The following is a 20202-nucleotide window of genomic DNA, read 5'->3' as shown; positions in this document are numbered from 1 at the left end:
TAGTTCTGAATAAGAAGTGCTTCAAAAACCCCTTTAAACTCAAAGCAAGAGATCAACTATTTTACAAAATAAAGTTTTAAAGGGAAAACATGCATAGTCACAAAACAGACTAATCAAGTTATACTTTTTTTCGCAATTACATTTGTTAGATTATGAAAGAACTTTGGAGAAATTATGCAACATGATCTCATTCTAAATGTCATCAAGATGCAGACAATAAAAAAATTCAACCCTAGGGATGTACATGAAAGTTATTTTATTCAATTATTGTGTGTGGTTTCAGTATGTCTCAAATTGCTAAAACATTCTAGAAGTAGCATGTAACAAAGTTATTTCCACGTGTCCACTGGAGACCCAACATTTTATTTATAAATAACAAGATATGTTAAAGTTAAGATTACATTCCTTGCTGATCAAATAAAGTACAGTATTTACACAATCCACAGTCTTGTCTGTATAAATAGTTTATCTACATATACTGAACACTGGAAATAGTTGAGAGGAAAAATGTCAAGAAACTTCTTAGTTTGACTTGGCAAATAAAGTTAGCAGTCATCTTGCACATATACCCGTCTGCATCATCTCTATCTAAGATGAAATCTTGAATTAACACTTGACGAAAAGCAGCTCCCATTTTGGCTGAGCATTTTTAGTAATCTGATGATATCATTAATAAAGCATCTGTCAACATAACATTTCAGAATTATCTGGATTTCTAGAACTGACAGTGCTGCTAAGAGGAAACATAATTACATGTGCATCTCTTTTAACAATTCAATGAAGAATCTGCAGTGTGATGCTCTCAAGGACTTGATCAAGGAATAAGATTAGATGGCTTTTGTTTTAGTTTTTGGGTGAATTATAGTGCTTATAAAAGGGAGACACTGATGACTTGTTAGAGACTGGCCAGCAGTATAAAGTAAAAAGGCCTGTGCAAGCTTCTTCACACAACCCTAACCAATGCACTTCAGTCCAGACCAGCTAGTCTGGTCTTTTGCCTTTGTTGAACCAACACAGCCAATCTTTTTATACTATAGTTTGTGCTGTGATTTTGTAGCATGGCTATCCAGTAGGCTGATGAAACTTGTTTGACTAAGGCCAGATCTCAATAAAGGTTCAGAGGTGATGTTCTAGTACATTTGCTCACTGTGCCTCCTAGCAGTGCAATGTGACTTTTAAAAGATACATACTCTTAAAATATAAGACATACACAATACATTATTTGTGAAAGCACATTAACAAATGGCCAACACCCCTCATTACTTTCAGTTCTTGTCTGCCATCAAAGATAATCTTTCATTGCCTACCCATTTTAGAACTGAATTTGGTAATCTGCTAAAATCTAGAAAAATGCTAGAAGTGATGATTAAGTAGCTACACTAGTGTATAGCAACCTGGTCAACCTATAACATGGTTACAGTAAAACCAAAAATCTTAAAAGTAAAATGAAATCTTAGTCAACAAATGTGCTAGCCTAAAAGGCAGAAATCTCCAGAAGTTAAGGCAATTTCATACAGTACATTGTTTAACTTAGTGTTAGTTCACTGGACTATAGGAATAGACAGCACGGGATGTTTTATTGGTTTTATACCATATTTAGTGATTCATCCCCTTGTCAGACCACATTTATGTAAAGAATTACTGTGAAGTTCAGATTACTTGAAGGCAAACACACGTACATGGCAACACAGGCTGTCAGGGCGACAAGCGATTCAATGAACTGCTTTCATCTCCTGCTGCACTAAGTTTGAGTGTTGTCAACTTCCGAGGGGGATGTTGAGGACTCTTACGAAGGTTGTCGTCCATCTGCAGGAAACAAAATGGAAGCTGAATCTGGCATACAGAAGAACACAGATGCATGCCAAGAGCCTGCATACGAGGTTCCAGTCATGAATGTTTTTGTGAGTGGTCTCACCCTGCTATTTCTGCTCTCAGCCCTGGTCATAAGGGATGCTTTAGTTCCTCTCTCATCCCTAAACTCCTGCTTGTGCTGAGATAGCTATTTATATCATGACAGATAAGAGGTGGGACAGTTATGTGGGCTCTTCCTTGAATCATCTAACTGGGAGCATTGAGGGAATGCTCTGGCTCACCTTCTCCAAGGAAGTACCTAAGTTTTATGACAGCCAAATTCTGTTGGATCAAAAGTCATAAAGCTGCCAAATTCAACTGGCGCATTAACCTGCTCAGCACCTGAAGCTGCAAAGGAGTTGGGGGAATTTCAATTAGCTAATGATTTATAAAATATATTGCTAAAAGAGCATGATAAGATCTTTTCAAAGACAGGTTAAAAGCAATCTCTGAATAAAAGGATTTTAACTTCCCAGAAGAAATAAATGGAATTTGAAACACTCCACATAGAACAGTGCATAAAGTCCATCAAATATGTTACAATCAATACCTAATGCAGGAAATTCTCCACATTATTCATGAACAAACCATTTGATACATTGACATTTTTCTCTGAATGTTATTTTCAGTCACATCTGGGTAGCATTTTTTAGAGAATTAATATGCTTGGTGTCCTCAAATATTTTCCCCAGTAATTTAGTTCTTATGAAAGGTTCTGACAGAGAGCCTTGGAAACAAGTGCCCTTTACCAAGTACAGGACAGACTGGGGAACTTCTGACTCACCCATTAACTAAAAAAAAAAAAAAACCCAACAAGCATTAGAAGGAACAAATATGGGATTAAAAATACAGGGTGAGTAGGGGAAAGAAGGACTGTTCCTAGACAGGGGATAACAAGTAGTTACATAGAAGGCTCTTTGGGTCTTCAAACCGAAAGGAAAGGGCTTAAATGGATGTCCATACGGAGCAAGTTCCACATCTTAGGGGACACCATGAAAAAACTTTGTCAGTTGCCGATTTAAGTGGTGATAACAGAAACCATAACAAAAGGGGTAGTGTCAGACTGCAGCAGATTTGATGATGTGGACATCTCTAGATTGCCAAGACTATTCACACAAGGCCCTGAACAGTTACATGGGAAGGACTTTTGGTCTCTAGTTCAGATGGATTATCTGAACTGCAGGCCTGACAGTGAAAAGCTGCCTCTCTCATTACCAATTCCTTAATTCAGGGAGAAGTCTGGATTATTAATAGGGACATAGTTAACCAAATTCTGCTGGTGAACAGCATTTATTCAAAAGAAAACTGCTGACATTAGTCTTTGGAAGATGACAAGATTTGAGGCAGGGATTGTGTATTTTACATGTGTGTACAGTGACTAGCACAATGGGGCCTTGATCCTGGAATGAGGCCTGTAGGTGCTACTGCATCACAAATAATACATACTCCTATTAATATGTTGTGTTATCCTTCAACATTTGAACACACAGTACTTCCTTTGTCAACAGTACTGCTTTGAATACAATGAAACAGTTACTTCGGGAAGAACAAGAATTTGTTACTGGTTTATTTTGAATTATGACATTATGTTAATATTTTTCTATGTAAATTAACGCCTTAGCAAAGAAACAAGGAAAGAAGTAACTTTACAGTGCAAATTCTAATGATTATTTAGGGCAAGTCTACACTACAAAATTAGGTCAACCTAATTTACATCGACGTACAGCCACCACAGTAATTGAATCGGTTTTACGCAGCCACACTGTGCTCCTTGTGTTGGCGGTGCGTGTCCTCACTTGGAGCACTTGCACCACTTTAACTGTCAGCGTGGGGCATTGTGGGACAGCTTCTGAAAGGCAGCAACAGTCAATGTATGCACTGGCACTGTGTCAACCTAACTACATCGATTTAATTGCTACACCTCTCACAGAGGTGGAGTTAGGAAGTCGGTGTAATGGGTGAGTTACATTGGTGGGAGTGACATTTTAGTGTAGATGCTTACAGAATTAGGTCAACATAAACTACCTTACATCGACATAAATCTGTAGTGTAGACCAGGCCCCAATATGCAAGAATAACTGGGAACAACAATGAAGTCACAAGAACTAATGGAAAATAAAGACTGAAGAGAAATAACCTTTTCAATCAAGTTGGACTCCTTATTTACAAGCTGTGTGAGTTTCTGTAGATTTGCATCTACCGTATCCTGTCCAGATGGAGAGAAGCCTAAAGCATCAAAGCAGAAAGATGAAGATTGAAATGAAATTTAGAAGAGCTTCACAAGTCTCTTGCAAAGCTTTTTTGGACAGAAAGATCATGCAGTTTTTCACCCCTATAAACAGGTCTTTAATAAAGAAACACTTTGTATTGCAGACAACGTTGTAGCCTTTTGTTTCCAAATTGAAATCCTGAACCTGAACTCCTATGTAGATATAGGTACACCCTGCTAATTCATGACATGCTTTAAAGGCAAGGATTAAGTGGTTTTCAACCCTTTAAAAACTACGTCCTCATGTTACAACAACAAAAGAAAGTTTCAGGATCCCCCCTTAATTCAAAAAAATTGTGATTCTTTTCCTTACTCCATCTAGCCATAAAGAAGCCATTTGCACAAAAGTTTGACAGCAAAGTTAAAGCCATAAGCAAGATTTGCAATAGTCAAATACTTAGGGCTTGTCTTCACTTCTGTGCTAAATTGGTGCTGCTGCGGTGCCGATGTAGTACGTCTGGTGAAGATTCATTACGTCGACAGGAGAGCACTGTCCCATCGACATAATTACTCAACTCAACAAGAAGAGGAAGCTATGCCAGTGGGAGAGCGTCTCCCGCCAACATAGTGCGGTGTAAACACCGCTTTAAGTCGATGTAAGTTACGTCGCTCGGGGGGGCAGTTTTTTCACACTCCTGAGTGACGTAACTTACATCAATTTAAGCAGTAGTGTAGACCAGTGGTTCTCAACCATGGGTCCGGGGACCCCTGAGGGGCCAAGAGCAGGTTTCAGGGGGGGTCGCCAAGCAGGGCCAGTATTAGACTCGCTGGGGTCTGGGGTAGAAAGCCGAAGCCCCGCTGCATGGGGCTGAAGCCCAGGGCCCTGAATCCCACCAGTTAGGGATGAAGTTGAATTTGAACAATGTACCTTTGGTGGCGTCCCTGTGGCGTGGGGCCCCAGACAATTGCCCTGGTTGCTACCCCCTAACGCCGGTCCTGACTTTTACATGCAGAAAACCAGTTATTGTGGCACAGTTGGGCCGTGAAGTTTTTATAGCATTTTGGGGTGGAGGGGAGGGCCTCAAAAAGAAAAAGGTTGAGACCCCCTAGTGTAGACAAGCCTTTAGTCTTCAAAATTCAATGCTAATCTTAACTTGTCCAAAGTGGTTGAGAAGTTATGAACTCTCCTCTTCTCCTTTCCCCATCCCAAGTCATTAGATATTTTATGTAGGATTTTTAGACTGACTAGACGGGATTATTCTTGTACAATTGACATTGGTAACCCTTTATCTACTGTAATGCAAGAGTACCCATTTCCTTCCCAGATATATTCCATGCCTTCTATCCTTTCCCTCAGCCTTCCAAAGAAAGGGAAACCTCACCCACAACACACACACACACACATCTAACACTATATCAACTGGCAAATCAGAAGAGGCAATATCAGTCTGGCTTTTTGAGTTTTTGTCAGTACTGTGTTTATATCTACATCCTAACATGAAATGCTGGTGTACTGATGCCTCAGGTTGGGTCATCTGCAGGACTGAAGCTGGGATCTCTGGATCTAAAAGCATGAAACTCTACTGCTTCAGTTAAAGGACCAGATCCATTGGAAGCAGTAGCAAACTCAAACCTCTTACATGATCTAGTCACTAGAGGAGGGATAAAGACGCACACTATGGGTCTTGGTGTGGCTTACACTGGTAGGTTGTTTTCTAGAAAAGGAAAAGAAATCTGACTTTGAAGGGACAGATTCTAAATACAGGAGGAAAAATTGGTAAATAAGGGCCAAGTGCTGTCATCCTTTATTGAGCAAAACCTCCCCCAATGTCAGTGGGAGACCTGCGCAATTTAAGGACCACCAAACTTGGCCATATAGACTTAAGTTATCTTCTTAACCCAAAGGAGATGTCTGTTTAGGCTGCGGGAACAAAGATGAAGAAGAGGAACAATCCAGTTTCTCAGTTTCATACATCAGAATAACAAATGTAGATTTGTTCCCATTTCCAAATAATATACGGTAAGAGTAAGGGGCAGGAGAAGCTACTTAAAAATGTTAAACAAGTGCTGTTGTCACTCCACTGTTCCAAAGCATTACTTTATCCTACTATACAACTTGACAACTGATCATGACTTAATTTCTTCTCCACAACCTCAACATGAAAAGCCACAGGCCAAAGTTGTAGCTTTGTAACTGACTAATATAGTTTCAATTTGGCGTCCAATGGAAAGAGGCATCCTTCTTTTGAATATAGTATACATGTTAAAGAAGAAAAACAAATATGACTTACCTGTAACGTTAAGTCTAAAGTAGCCACTCAGGATGTCATCACAGAAGCGACACAGGTTGGAAAGCTGTTTCAAGTGCTCTTGTAATTGGACTCTAGGGAAGTGCACTTTATAAAGAGGTGCGAGAAAACCAAATACAAAGGCATCTAAGGTTGTAGGCCTACAGAGAATGTAAAAACAGACAAAACATTAACAATGCCATACTCCATAAACCACTTTCTGAGCACACACCAAAAAAATGTAAAGCACAATTTAACCAATTATTCTGGGACTCCATCACACCATCAGCTGGGTGCACTTCTCTGACTTTACAGCTTCTGAATTTGAGAGGGCCCTACAAGCTCAAGCAGCATAATTTCAGAATTAAAATTCAGCCCTGCTTCCATGTATGGTAGGCGTTCAAGTCACATTACAAACCATTTCTTGCACCACCTCTGGAACAGTCTGGTCTTCTGTGCAGAGACCAAGTGAACAAACTTTATGCAGGGAAACAGAATCCGCTCACAGACCACAAAGCACTAGTACATCCAGCACTACAGCCCATAAATAGAAGTAGGCAGCAGTTGACTAAGTGTGGGGGGATCACTGCATTGATTTAGATAACTACCACACTTTTGCCCCTCCCTTTTCCTGCTTCCAAATCCCCCAGAACTACTTTGGAGAGAGCTGCTGAGCTAGCACACATGGAATGTCCACCTGCACAGTAGACCTGTGGGTCTACTGTATTTAGGGCCTTCCACACTTGGGGATTGAGGCAGCATGATGTGGCCAAAATTGGGAGTTTGCTACAGTTAAAGTGGATGGGCCTGGTTTTAACTATCTTGTTCAAGCAATGGCCATCACCAGCAAAAGAAATATAAATAAGTGGAGAAAGCACAGAAGGTTCTAGTGAAAAATTATCATCTTTGGTTCACCAAGACCCCTGTCTGAATAGACTTTGACACTGAAGTACTATGTTTCCTTATAACATATACATTTCTCTTCAGATCTTACCTCCAAAGATAAATGTTAAACATGAACCTCTTGTGGAGCAGCATGAGACACTCATAATCAATAATGTTAGAGCATGCAATATGTGAGATGACTATCAATCATAAAAAGGTTTACACTCACATATTTCCAAAGAAAAACTGAGATGTTCCCAATCTGTTTGATAGAAGATTTAGGCACTCCTTGGCATCTCTGTATATCTAACAAGAGAAAAATTGACCTAAGAGCAATAAAAAGTGGGAAGACTAGTATGCAGAACAGCGTTTATCATTACACAATGTAAGTCTCCATTTCAGTTCTTCCCCTTGTCAGTACCAATTTGTGACCTACGTTACTCATAAAGCAAAGCATACCCGTGCTTCTACTTCACTCAAACTGTATAGTGGAGGCTCTCCCCTCGTCAGCAGGATCCTGTTAAGTGCTTCCCTGGACATCTTCCCAGGTAGATACAAACTCAATGGAAATGGAATCCTTGAAGCAAACCACGGCTTTGTCACAGTACAGTAATTTTCTGCCTCGACCCAGAATGTGTGCAGCTGTATCAACATAGTGAAGAACATGAACAAGAGTTAATAGGAATTCTAATGAAAACATTATGCTTCTCTTTATAAAGACTGTGTAAGGTTCTCTGTTACACAAATAATAGGAATTTTCATAGTATTAAAATAAGCAAGCAGGCTCCTTACTAAATTATATTCCCACACACAAGGCATTAAGAGACAGTTAAGGCTGTAACTATGCTCCTATTAAATTAAGACATTAGGACATTGTAGTTAATGCATAACATTCAAAGTGAAGGATCTAAATAAATCGACGACTGATCTTATAGATCATTCACTCATCTTACTGTGCAGTGTTGATGTCACAGGAAAAGATTATTTCACTATAATATCACTATCACACACTATATCCTTCATTGAGGAACAAAATGAGGGAATGGGTTTGAGACAGTTACAGAACTAAGTGGGATGAGAGAGATATTGGTGTTTATTGCTCTCAGGAAGTAGATGAAGGTGAAGAGGCTAGGTTAGAATCAGCACCAGTCTGTGAGATTTGGTAGACCTATAGTATGGTAGGTAATGGTTTCCTGTACAAACTGGAGCCAAAGTCATACAACTTCAATAGAGAGGTAATCCTAGCAGTTACAGAGTTCTACATCTTTACTGTAATTCACAGTATGTTGGTGAGGGCTTGTGGCCTATGGTAGATGTGACTGAGGTATGGAGGCTACTCGTGGTCTGTTAGAATATGGATATTAATAGAGTCAGAGTTAAGGTTGTTAGAGAACCTTAACTTTTAATGTGTAGGCTTTTACATTTGTAAATAAGTACAAGACTCATGTTTAAATACAACTGATACCTATTTAAAGCCTGAACTGTATCTTAAAGTAGTTTTTGGAAAAAAATATCTATATTGCATGAAAGCTTGCTAAGGATAGTTAAAATATCTTTCTATCAGAAAGCAAAATATTACAATTCTAGATGTGATGTACAGGGAACACAGGTTATTTAATAGAACATATGACAAAACAGTCTTTAAATCAAATCTTTAGAGGCACATGTGTAACTTCTCTTAAACTTGGGCAGTTCAGCTGACAGCATTTACAGACTCTGCCAGCACATCTTTATACCAGCATACCTTGAGAAGTTCCAAAAATCCATTATAAAGAACTCTACAGTTATGCTCCTGACATTATCAAAAATAGTCAGGCATGCCAGATCTCATTCGGGAGTACTAAATAAAACAAATCTGAAATTTCTAGTTGACACATTTTGGGGAACCATGCACACCAGTAAGGGGTTCTCTCACTGCCTGCCCTGGTTAATGCCTTCAGGGGTGATGAATCAGAGGGGAAAAGTCTGGTACTTAAGAACTTGGAGAGAACAGATTTGGGACACTCAGGACTGGAAGGGCCATTAGTGTCACCCTGCAGTGAATAACTGGGCTGGTGGAAGCCAGGGTGAGACCTTGTGCTTATGGGCAGGCTATTGGTGTCAGGGATCTGAGACATAGCAGCACAGCATTAAGGCACCCCAAGGTTACAGGAGAGATAGTGACAGAATCCCTTACTGGTCTGGGTGAGCCCCAAAATGTCACACTAGTATAAATTGTTTTTGTGACACAGTTTCTCCAAAAAAGTTGCATTTAGAAAGAAAATAAAGGAAAATAGGTATAGTTCATTTTAAAAAGAGTGTCTCAGAGATCCCTTGCCGCCCCCCCCCCCCCCATTTTTTTGGAAGCAGTTAGAAGTACTGTCAAAATTGGGCTTAAAAAAGGAAGTAAGTTGCAGCCATAACTGTGGTGTGACTGCTACATCTCCACAGTCAACACCAATGACCATCTCCCATAAGAATCCATTTGGAGCAATGCATGCTGCCTAACACCTTCACAGATACAAATATTTACTAATAATGTATAGCCTGCTCCATTTGGTGTCTGAAAGCGTTCATTACCCTCTTTCTGGAAACCAAGTTCCTTTAAAATGTCTCACATTAGGCACTATTTAATTATTAATCACTTTTTCTCTTGACCATCATTTTATGTTTGTAGATGCTTACCACAGCAGGAAGCAGTTTTTCTTCAAGCAGTGCAATGTATGCCAGTGTGTCAGCTCCTTGTTTTGCAGATAGTTCATAATCAGCATTGTACTTCTGTCAAGTTAAAAAACACACATGCAACACACACATAGTGTCACATGAAAATTCTCACACAGAAAAGAAGTCCCACAACTGGTGACTTCTGTAGAGCTAAACAGTTATTAAGCAGGTCGAGTAACCAAAATAATTTTAAGTCCTGCAATCTAAGAATGGAAAATGTATAGCTACTGAAATTTCCTTCCTTTAATCACCAATACCCACTACGCTAAACCTCTCCCTGCCCAACCTCTCTACTGCTCCCAGTATCCTCAGCCTCCACTGGGGAGGAAGGCCCAGAAAAATAGCCTGCCTTTAACTGCTTTCCAAGCAGCAGCAGAGTGAAACAGCTGCAAAAAGTATTACTCAGGTCCCAATACTGTACTGAACTCCTCCAGCAGATAGCTCTCAATTTTCTGTAAAGCCTCATGCACATATGGTGATGTATAAAGAGTAAACCAAAACACTATTTTTCAAAGTTACTGTTTTAGAAATGTAAACACTGTCTGAGTGCTAAAGGTACCATAGACCAAATTCTAGATTCAATTACTCTGAAACCAGCATAAATTTGAGTAATTCTACTGAAGTCAACAAATCAATTCCATTTAAGTCAGCTGGGATCAGAATCTGACCCCTGATGTTTAGCCTTATAGTTCACTGCCCAAGAAAAGAAAAGAGAAGTGGATATGTGTATAAACTATTCTGTACCATTCCTGGTTTCTAGAGCAGAAGTGAGAAACGTCTCAAAGAACGTAAGGCTGAGAGATACACACAAATTTATGCAGGTACATATTTGTTCCTTTTAAAAGATGACCTGCAACAGATTTTTTTTTTTAAATGGGTCTTGTGCCCACTTTTTCAGTCTTGTATAAAGAAGATTTGGAAGTTTGTTTGGTCAAAAAGAGACAAGTTTAGACATATTGGGAGTGTTCCCAGTTTTTGTGGAAGACCTCTTGGGTATCTCGGAGGATGCATATTGTTAGTTCTCACACCTTGATTGGAAAGAGAGAGGTATTGAATCTCTAACCGATGTCTTTTCTCCAAGAGGTTCCTTAGTCACTGATGTTTAAAAATCTTGGGTTTAACACCTATTTAACAGTGTGATTAAAAATCCTTTCCCAGCTCCAATTCTCAGCTTTCACTCTCTTAATTCTTCTGATGTCATAATATCACTAACTTTCCAGTCATCAGAGACTCTTCCAGGCTAGTCAGGAACTGAATTTCTAATGTAAAAACAAAGCAGGGGGAAAAAAGAGAGACAATACCATTTTAGGCCCTCTTCCTACATTATAAAGATGGAAAAACTGTACAAACCAACTCCCACCCTTTGTAGATTACTTAACATTCTAGACGTAGCTCATCAAAAGCAAAACTGTACATTGCCAAAATGTGCATCACTAAAAATGATTCCAGATTTTCTTTGTTTTGCTATCCAAAAAATCCCCACAGCAGATTAACAATAATAGCGGTTTAAAAGTAAAATAAAAATTTTTGTTAGAGTAATCCAGTTATGTAAAAAACTTGATATAAAACTGTGATCTACAAAAACCAGCAACATTAGAAAAAGATTAGCTATTTGAACACTTAATACACAACTCAGGCTAGGTCAGCCTGCTCAATGAAGCTTTTGTTGTTTGTTTTATATTTAAACCTTAGAAGGGTTAAGGTTAATCCTACTTAAACAGCTAACCATGGTCCACACTTTGCCACCCTTACTTATGCTTGAGAGGCAATTACTTATGAGTAGTCAAAATGAAGTGATCTGGTGCTACTCTACGCAAGCAAGAGTTGCAGAATCAGCTTCATGTTATTAGAAACAATCTAAATATGGATATTTATAGATAAATATTGGGACACAGGTAGAAACGTTACATGATAGAGAAAAAAACAAGTTGCAAATTAAATTAACTGAGCTAAACCCAACACTTCTCTTTAGCAAGTTAGAGACTCACCTGTTTTCTTAAGAAGTTTAGTATTTTTGCTGGCTGAGCAATAACTGTGTCTTCTGATATCAACACTGGCACATCTCCTAAGAAGTGAGAATTATACTGTCAACAGAATTTACACCAGACACTTTCAGTTTAATTTGAAATGGGCCCTAATCCAGCAAACACTGATGCAAGTGTTTAGCTTTACACAACAAAGAACTTCATTAAGGTTGTGTGTGTGTTTGCAGAATCAGGGCCATAGTTAGCACAAAAAAGAATCCAAACAAAAATAGGACCACATCACAGTCAGACTGAAGTCAATGGGATATGGTGGGTGCTTGGCAGGCTACTTCTTTAGGTACCTAACTGTAGATTCCTATTTGAAAATTTCAGCCTGTAAACCTACAACTTGTACACATAACTAGTCTGTTAGCCCATTCTCCCATCTTTCTCCCCCATTTGTTTTAACCCCCAGTTATGCCTTGCCTTAAACTAGGGCCACAAGCTGATCTGAGCAGGCAGTTCCCTGCACCCTTATGGAACCTCACTGACTTCAATGGGACTCCTCACAATGGCGTGAGGGTCCACCTGAACACACCAGATTGCAGGATTGGGGTTTAAGATTGTAAACCAGGGATAGGCAACCTATGGCATGCGTGCCAAAGGCGGCACGCGAGCTGATTTTCAGTGGCACTCACGCTGCCCAGGTCCTGGCCACTGGTGCGGGGGGCTCTGCATTTTAATTTAATTTTAAATGAAGCTTCTTAAATATTTTAAAACCCTTATTTACTTTACATACAACAGTAGTTTAGTTATACATTATAGACTTACAGAAAGAGACCTTCTAAAAACGTTAAAATGTATTACTGGCAAGCAAAACCTTAAATTAGAGTGAATAAATGAAGACTCGGCACACAACTTCTGAAAGGTTGCTGACCCCTGTTGTAAACTCTCTGGGACAGCCTACAGCAGTGGTTCCCAAACTGTGGGGTGTGTCCCCCTCTGGGGGCGTGGAGAAACATTCCGGGGAGCATGGTGAGGCCCAGGCCAGCCCCCTTGGAAGCAGGGCCAGCTCTGGCTTTCTGGCTGCCCCAAGCAAAAAAAAAAAAAAAAAAAACGCGGCGGCCAGAACAGCAAAGCAAAAAAAAAAAAAACCTGCGGCGTGGCCGGAGCCAGGGTGCAGGGGGACTCCCTGCCCTACAGATGTGCCCAGGCTAGCGGGGGGAGGGGAAGGGAGCAGGGGGAGAGAGAGAAGGGGGGCGGCCAGGGCTTCAGTGTGGCGCTGCCACGCGGCCCCTCCCACCGTGCCCCATGCCAGGAGGGCTCGGCACCACTCCGGTAGGCTGGGAGGGAAGGACGCGGGCTGCCCTGCTGGGCTTGCTGCAGGGCACTCCCGTCCTCCATGCCACTGCCCCCTACAGGGCAGCCGGAGCGGAACAACAACAACAAGCAGCCGTGCCGCCCTAGGATTGGGCGGAATACTGCCTCCTACAAGCTGCCGCCCCAAGCACCAGCTTGCTTGGCTGGTACCTGGAGCCGGCCCTGCTTGGGAGGACGGGGAGGGAAAGCCACCCAGCCCTGTTCTGCCTCCAGCTCTGCAAGACCCAGACCTGCACCCAGCAAAGGCCCCGTCTCCCAGCCGTTGCTCTGCTCTCAGCCCTGGACACAGCCTGGGCCAGCCCCCACGGGGGGCGGGGAGGGAGTGCCACCCAGTTCCACTCCAGTTCTGCCCCAGCCCTGCCCCCAGCTGACGCCCCCGGGGCCTGAGGCTCCCACCTGCAGCTCTGCTGCCAGCCCCAGTTCTGCTCCCAGCCACGGCTCCCAGGGGGGGCACATACAGATTATATTTATAGGAAGCAGGGGCATGACCTTAAAATGTTTGGGGACCGCTGGCCCACAGAGTCTATCTTATAGGGAAAGGTGTCCAGGAGAGCTGGCTGTATTTTAAAGAATCCTTATTGAGGTTGCAGGAACAAACCATCCCGATGTGTAGAAAGAAAAGTAAATATGGCAGGCGAACAGCTTGGCTTAACAGTGAAATCCTTGCTGATCTTAAACACAAAAAAAGAAGCTTACAAGAAGTGGAAGATTGGACAAATGACCAGGGAGGAGTATACAAATATTGCTCAGGCATTGTACACACAACTCATCTGTTAGCCCAGGAGTGAAATCAAGAAGGCCAAATCACACTTGGAGTTGCAGCTAGCAAGAGATGTTAAGAGTAAAAAGAAGGGTTTCTTCAGGTATGTTAGCAACAAGAAGAAAGTCAAGGAAAGTGTGGGTCCCTTACTGAATGAGGGAGACAACCTAGTGACAGAGGATGTGGAAAAAGCTAATGTACTCAATGCTTTTTTTGCCTCTGTCTTCACGAACAAGGTCAGCTCCCAGTCTACTGCACTGGGCAGCACAGCATGGGGAGGAAGTGACCAGCCCTCTGTGGAGAAAGAAGTGGTTCGGGACTATTTAGAAAAGCTGGATGAGCACAAGTCCATGGGGCTGGAAGCACTGCATCCGAGGGTGCTAAAGGAGTTGGCGGTTGTGATTGCAGAGCCTTTGGCCATTATCTTTGAAAACTCATGGCGGTCGGGGGAGGTCCCGGATGACTGGAAAAAGGCTAATGTAGTGCCCATCTTTAAAAAAGGGAAGGAGGAGGATCCGGGGAAATACAGGCCAGTCAGCCTCACCTCAGTCCCTGGAAAAATCATGGAGCAGGTCCTCAAGGAATCAATTCTGAAGCACTTAGAGGAGAGGAAAGTGATCAGGAACAGTTAGCATGGATTCACCAAGGGGAAGTCGTGCCTGACTAACCTAATTGCCTTCTATGACAAGATAACTGGCTCTGTGGATGAGGGAAAAGCAGTGGACGTGTTATTCCTTGACTTTAGCAAAGCTTTTGATACGGTCTCCCACAGTATTCTTGCCAGCAAGTTAAAGAAGTATGGGCTGGATGAATGGACTATAAGGTGGATAGAAAGCTGGCTAGATCGTCGGGTTCTACAGGTAGTGATCAATGGCACCATGTCTAGTTGGCAGCTGGTATCAAGCGGAGTGCCCCAAAGGTCGGTCCTGGGGCCAGTTTTGTTCAAAATCTTCATTAATGATCTGGAGGATGGCATGGACTGCACCCTGAGCAAGTTTGCAGATTACACTAAACTGGGAGGAGTGGTAGATATGCTGGAGGGTAGGGATAGGATACAGAGGGACCTAGACAAATTAGAGGATTGGGCCAAAAGAAATCTGATGAGGTTCAACAAGGACAAGTGCAGAGTGCTGCACCTAGGACAGAAGAATCCCATGCTCTGCTACAGACTAGGGACCAAATGGCTAGGCAGCAGTTCTGCAGAAAAGGACCAAGGGGTTACAGTGGACGAGAAGCTGGATATGAATCAACAGTGCGCCCTTGTTGCCAAGAAGGCTAATGGCATTTTGGGCTGTATAAGTAGGGGCATTGCCAGCAGATCGAGGGATATGATCATTCTCCTCTATTCGACATTGAACCAGAGTTTTGGAGAATTAGAGGAATTTAAAATGTTCTTTCCTTATAGTTACTTGTTAAAAAATACAGACTTTATGAGCAAATATGTTAAATTAGTTCCTGATGTAATTCACTAAAGTCAAAGAGATATACCAGGGATGAATTTGGCCCTACAAGTCATAAGGGGCCAACTTCTGTGTGGATATAAGTGATATACAACCTAATCCTGTGACAGGTAGAAGTGGCAAATTAGTTTAACTTGCACTGATTTGGTTTCCAGAGGTTGTGCAAAAGGAATGCAATTTACATGCCAATGGCGAAGGAAATAAACTGGTCCAAAATAAAGGCTTCCCTAGCATCTTATCTTAAACCCACCTCTTATTTGTATTTCTCATACACCCTCTTTTTAATCCACCTTTGTGCAAATAAATTCAGCATGGTTTTGCACATTCAGATTGGTGCAAATTATACTTCTTGACGCTTACACTCATCTTCCAACCAAGTTACACCTAATTTAAAGGAACACTGGTAACTTGATAATCTAATTTCCATTTGAAAGTTCTGTGGCTACTATTTTGAATAGTAACAAATAACCTCTAGCTATACTGTGCTGAAAGATTAGAAACATTTTATTTTTTTCTGGTTCAATTTGTTTACTTTGTGTGTTTGACAAAACTATAGGTATAGTCAGTTTCAGTGTTTTGTTGATTGTGAGTTGTATCAAATTTACATAGTGATCCAGGACATACTATTTATACCCTCCGGATAGCACTTTATTGTCAGACAATTTCCAGGCTTGATGTTGTAAACATATTTACATGCATGCTTAAGTTCATTAATGTGAGTAGACCCACTGAAGTCAAATAGATTACTCGCATGTGTAAAAGTTTGGCATGTACATACAAGTATTTGCAAACTCAGTCCTTCATTTGTAAAATGGCTAGTGTGCACAGGAAAAAAAATTACAAAAGGAAGTACCTTTTGGAGCTCTCCATGAGTTATCAATAGCATTCACTTTCACTGGAGCTCCAGAAAATCTGGCATAAGCCTGCAATAAAAGTTGCATTAAAAATTCTAGTCAGCATTTCCAAAAAAAATGTGATCTCTTTAAGAATTGATATCACTAAGCTAGAGCATTTCTGGGTAGCCATGTTGTTAATAGTACATGATCTCAACTTCATTATGCACAGTGTATTTTTTAACAGACAGATGACTAACATTAATCTTTTTGTGCTAAGAGTGAAAATGTCTTGCTGTAACTTGTATTTATATTAATTGCTAAAGGGTTGGTTTAGGCAGTTTCAGGCAGTGGTGGTTAGCTAGAATAATTTTTAAATGTCCCAATTTTTCTAGGAAACTATGAGTTAAGAATATCCTCCCCCTCCCCCCCAGAGCCTCCTACACACCGCAAAACAGCTGATCAGAGGTGTGGGGAGGTGCTGATCCACCAGGCTGCTGGACAGGAGACGCTGGGGGGGAGGGGGAGAGGTGGAACACTGATGGGGGACTGGTGACATATTACTGTGGCTCTTTGACAATGTACATTGATAAATTCTGGCTCCTTCTCAGACTCAGGTTGGTCACCCCTGCTCTAGAGACTACATGGAAAAAGACATGGCAGCAATTCCCTACCTCCTGACCATGCAATCTCATCTGTGCAGGCTCAATGACTTCAGGGCAGCTCTGCAATGGTGTAAAAGTCCACCAAAGCAGATCGGATATCAGGATTAGTATTTTAGGTTGTAAACTCCTCAAACTGTCATATAGTTTTAAAGAAATAATTTTCCGTACTGAACAATCACCAAAGACACAGAAGTGAACAATAATGTTGCTACACTTCAATTAATGGGCTTTCTGCTCACCTCTGACACTAGCACCTGCCAGGGAAGGTAGCATCGCTTTCCTGTAGCCAACACAGAGTCTCGTGCTAGGTATAAATAACACGCCATTCGGTATCAGGGAACCGGCAGGCGGCATGAACCGTAACCAACGTCAGACAGAGGCCAGTGATGGAAGGGAACCGCTTCCCGGAGTTATTTCAATGGCCACAGCGCGGGGCAGGATTTCCCGCAGCCGGGCAGGGCACGGACAGGGCTCTAGCCGGGGGCCGCGCTGCAACGGGAGCTGAGGCCGTTTGCGATCGCCGAAGGCAGAGACCGGCAGCCGGCTCCGCCGACACTGAGACGGGAACTAGGACCCCGCGCCCGGCAGTAGCTCACGGGCATCTGCAGCGGCGGCGCCGCCCCGCAGAGCCTCCCCGACCGCCCCCAGCGCGGTGCCAGCTGGGGCCATCCAGGTCCTCGAGCCGATCGGGCGCGAGTTACTTTCCCTCCCCACCTCCCGCGAGCTGATTGGGTCGACCCCCCGGCCGTTACCATGACAATCAAGGACTCCGTGTGCACGGACGGCAGCCCCCAGTCTCCTCCCCAGCAACTCAGCTCCATGGGCGACGCCATCTTGCCGCGGCCCCTTTGCCCCCGGAAGCGCTCGCTTCCGCCTCCGGCCTTCCGGCGGGTGCTGTGCCCCGCGAGACGCGTGTGGCGAGGGCACTGGTGCGGCCGGATGCATGAGCCCGCAGCTCCATAGGCAGGGGTGATGCAGTAGGCTCCAGGGTGGTGGTACAAACTGGGGTGGGGCCTCAAATGTCCCCTTCTACGCAAGTGTAGTTGAGTGTAGGGAGACCAGATGTCCTGATTTTATAGGGACAGTCCCGATTTTGGGGTCTTTTTCATATATAGCTGCCTATTACTGCCCACTCCCTGTCCCGATTTTTCACCCTTGCTGTCTGGTCACCCCAGTTGAGTGTACACGGCCCCTGAGCCTCGCTGTCAGCCCTCAGCAGCTAACAGAGGGTATGTCTGCAGAGCCGGAGGTTAGGGGAACTGGAGTCAGTTGGCTGGCCTGTGTTAGCTAGGCCTGAGCACCTGCTTTGCATTTTAACCCAACAGAAGGCTTCCTGGTTGTAAAGAGGAACAGGAATACAGTGGCTTGGGTGATTGCCTTGAACACTGGTGGATAGAGCTTTTCCACCATGCTGCAGATGGAGCTAACACATCTTAATGAAGGCAAGCACGCATAAGTGGTGATCAATTACAAGTGAAAAACACATCAGGATGCACTTACAGTCTTTAAAGTCTGAAGGGACCATCATGATTATCCGTCTGACCTCCTGCATGCTCCCACTCCAGAAATAGCCCCCTAACCTGTGGCTGAGTTACTGAAATCCTCAAATTGTGGTTTAAAGACTTCAAGTTATAGAGAAATTACCATTTACACTAGTTTAAACCTGCAAGTGATCCATGGCCTGTGCTGCAGAGAAAGGTGAAAACCCCCCAGGTCTCTGCCCTTCTGACCCAGGGGAAGATTCCTTCCTGACCCCAAATATGGCAATCAGTGAGACCCTGACCCTGTGAGTCACTGCAGTCACCTCCAGCGGCACACTATACAGCTTCTCTTTGTTACACTGGCTGTACCTAAAACTTTTTATCATCTTTTCTTATACCTATGTAGGGTCCTACCAAATTCACGGTCATGAAAAACACGTTACCTTATACTATACAGATTTCAGAGGGGAGACCAGTGTTTCTCAAACTAGCGGTTCTGACCCAAAAGGGAGATGCAGGGGGGTTGCAATGTTATTTTAGGGGAGATGTGGTATGGCCACTCATACTTCTGCGCTGCCTTCAGAGGTCGGTGGCCGGACAGTGGTGTCTGCTGACTAAGGGCCCAGCTCTGCAGGCAGCAGTGCTGAAGTAAGGGTGGCAATACCATACCATGCCATCCTTATTTCTGTGCTGCTGATGGCAGCGGCTCTGCCATTAGAGCTGGGTTCCCAGCTAGCAGCTGCTGCTTTCCAGCTGCCCAGCTCTGAAGGCAGCGCCGCCACCAGCAGCAGTGCAGAAGTAAGGGTAGCAATACCACAAACCCTCCCCCACACAATAATCTTTGTGATCCCCCCAACAACTCTTTTTTGGGTCAGGACCCCTACAATTAAAACACAGTGACATTTCAGATTTAAATAGCTGAAATCATTAAATTTACAATTTTTAAAATCCTGTGACCATGAAATTGACCAAAATGGACGTGAATATGGTAGGGCCCTATGTATTAGTCTCTCATTTCAGTGTTAACTCTTCTCTCTCAGAAGAGGTTTTGAGCTAACTCAGGGTCTGTCTACACAACAAAGAAAAACCTGCGACTCGGACTTGAGGGGCTTGGGCTGCGGGGCTGTTTCATTGCTGCGTAGACTTCCCAGCTTGGGCTGGAGCCAGAGCTCTAGGGCCTTCCTACCCCACAGAGTCCTGAGCCTGGGCACCAGCCTGAGCCCAGAAGCCTACACAGCAATGGAGCAGCACGAGCCCAAGTCGGCTGACGGAGGGGGGCGGGGGCCAGCTGCACATGTCTAGTTGCTGTTGTAGACATACCCTCAAACCAGTTTCTTATGGCTGTGTAGTTACTTTTGTGACGTTGTGCAGTCTATATGGTTTTATAAAAACTTGATAATAAGTCAATATAATGTAACAGATAGTTTTAGAGAAAATACGGTAATAAGTGAATGTAAGTAACTGGGATATGCCTCATGCAAAAGGTCTCTTGTAAGGTATCATTACAAAGCTTATAATCTACTGAGTGTGATCATCTGATTTGTATAAATGTACCACTCTTGTATCTAAAACTAGAAATATAAAATGTAACTCTGAGGGCCTATTGTAATTGTGTAAAGTGTGGACCATTAATGATGGTTTGGAATCTTGATGACTCCCCTTGTCTGCAGATGGCTGTATTTACCTGTGAGTCTTCCTGTATATGTGTGTGCTGGCAAGTGAG

General features: G+C 42.8%; 1 protein-coding gene across 5 annotated transcripts; it reads right to left on the bottom strand.

The window, feature by feature from the left end:
• Positions 1 to 241: 241 nt before the first annotated feature.
• MTX3 (metaxin 3) lies at positions 242 to 17958 on the bottom strand. 5 transcript variants are annotated; one of them, XM_042841760.2, is made up of 10 exons: positions 17751 to 17958; positions 17238 to 17302; positions 16354 to 16423; positions 11925 to 12001; positions 9898 to 9990; positions 7693 to 7875; positions 7463 to 7539; positions 6352 to 6509; positions 3989 to 4077; positions 242 to 1806 (listed from the first exon to the last, which is right to left on the bottom strand). In XM_042841760.2, exons 1-10 carry the CDS (start codon positions 17941 to 17943, stop codon positions 1696 to 1698), a joined length of 1116 nt encoding a protein of 371 aa, XP_042697694.2. In that variant the 5' UTR covers positions 17944 to 17958; the 3' UTR covers positions 242 to 1695. The 5 variants fall into 5 exon arrangements, with proteins under 5 accessions (XP_042697694.2, XP_042697695.2, XP_005286482.1 ...); XM_042841761.2 differs by lacking the exon at positions 3989 to 4077; XM_005286425.4 differs by lacking the exon at positions 17238 to 17302 and having other exon boundaries at positions 17751 to 17903.
• Between the last annotated feature and the right edge of the window lie 2244 nt (positions 17959 to 20202).

Source organism: Chrysemys picta, chromosome 6 (genome assembly GCF_011386835.1).
Source record: "Chrysemys picta bellii isolate R12L10 chromosome 6, ASM1138683v2, whole genome shotgun sequence".
NCBI lineage: Eukaryota > Metazoa > Chordata > Testudines > Emydidae > Chrysemys > Chrysemys picta.
The sequence above is the reverse complement of the archived record's forward strand: the minus strand, read 5'-3'. Positions and strand labels throughout refer to the sequence as shown.

Bases quoted from the DNA above. Each gene is read 5' to 3' on its own strand.
- MTX3 (XM_042841760.2), bottom strand. From the start codon at position 17,943: ATGCATCCGGCCGCACCAGTGCCCTCGCCACACGCGTCTCGCGGGGCA. The intron at 7,876-9,897 runs GTAAGCATCTAC...ATGTTGATACAG, and splicing joins AAAAACTGCTTCCTGCTGTG to CTGCACACATTCTGGGTCGA. The intron at 6,510-7,462 runs GTGAGTGTAAAC...CATTCTCTGTAG, and splicing joins CAGTTTTTCTTTGGAAATAT to GCCTACAACCTTAGATGCCT.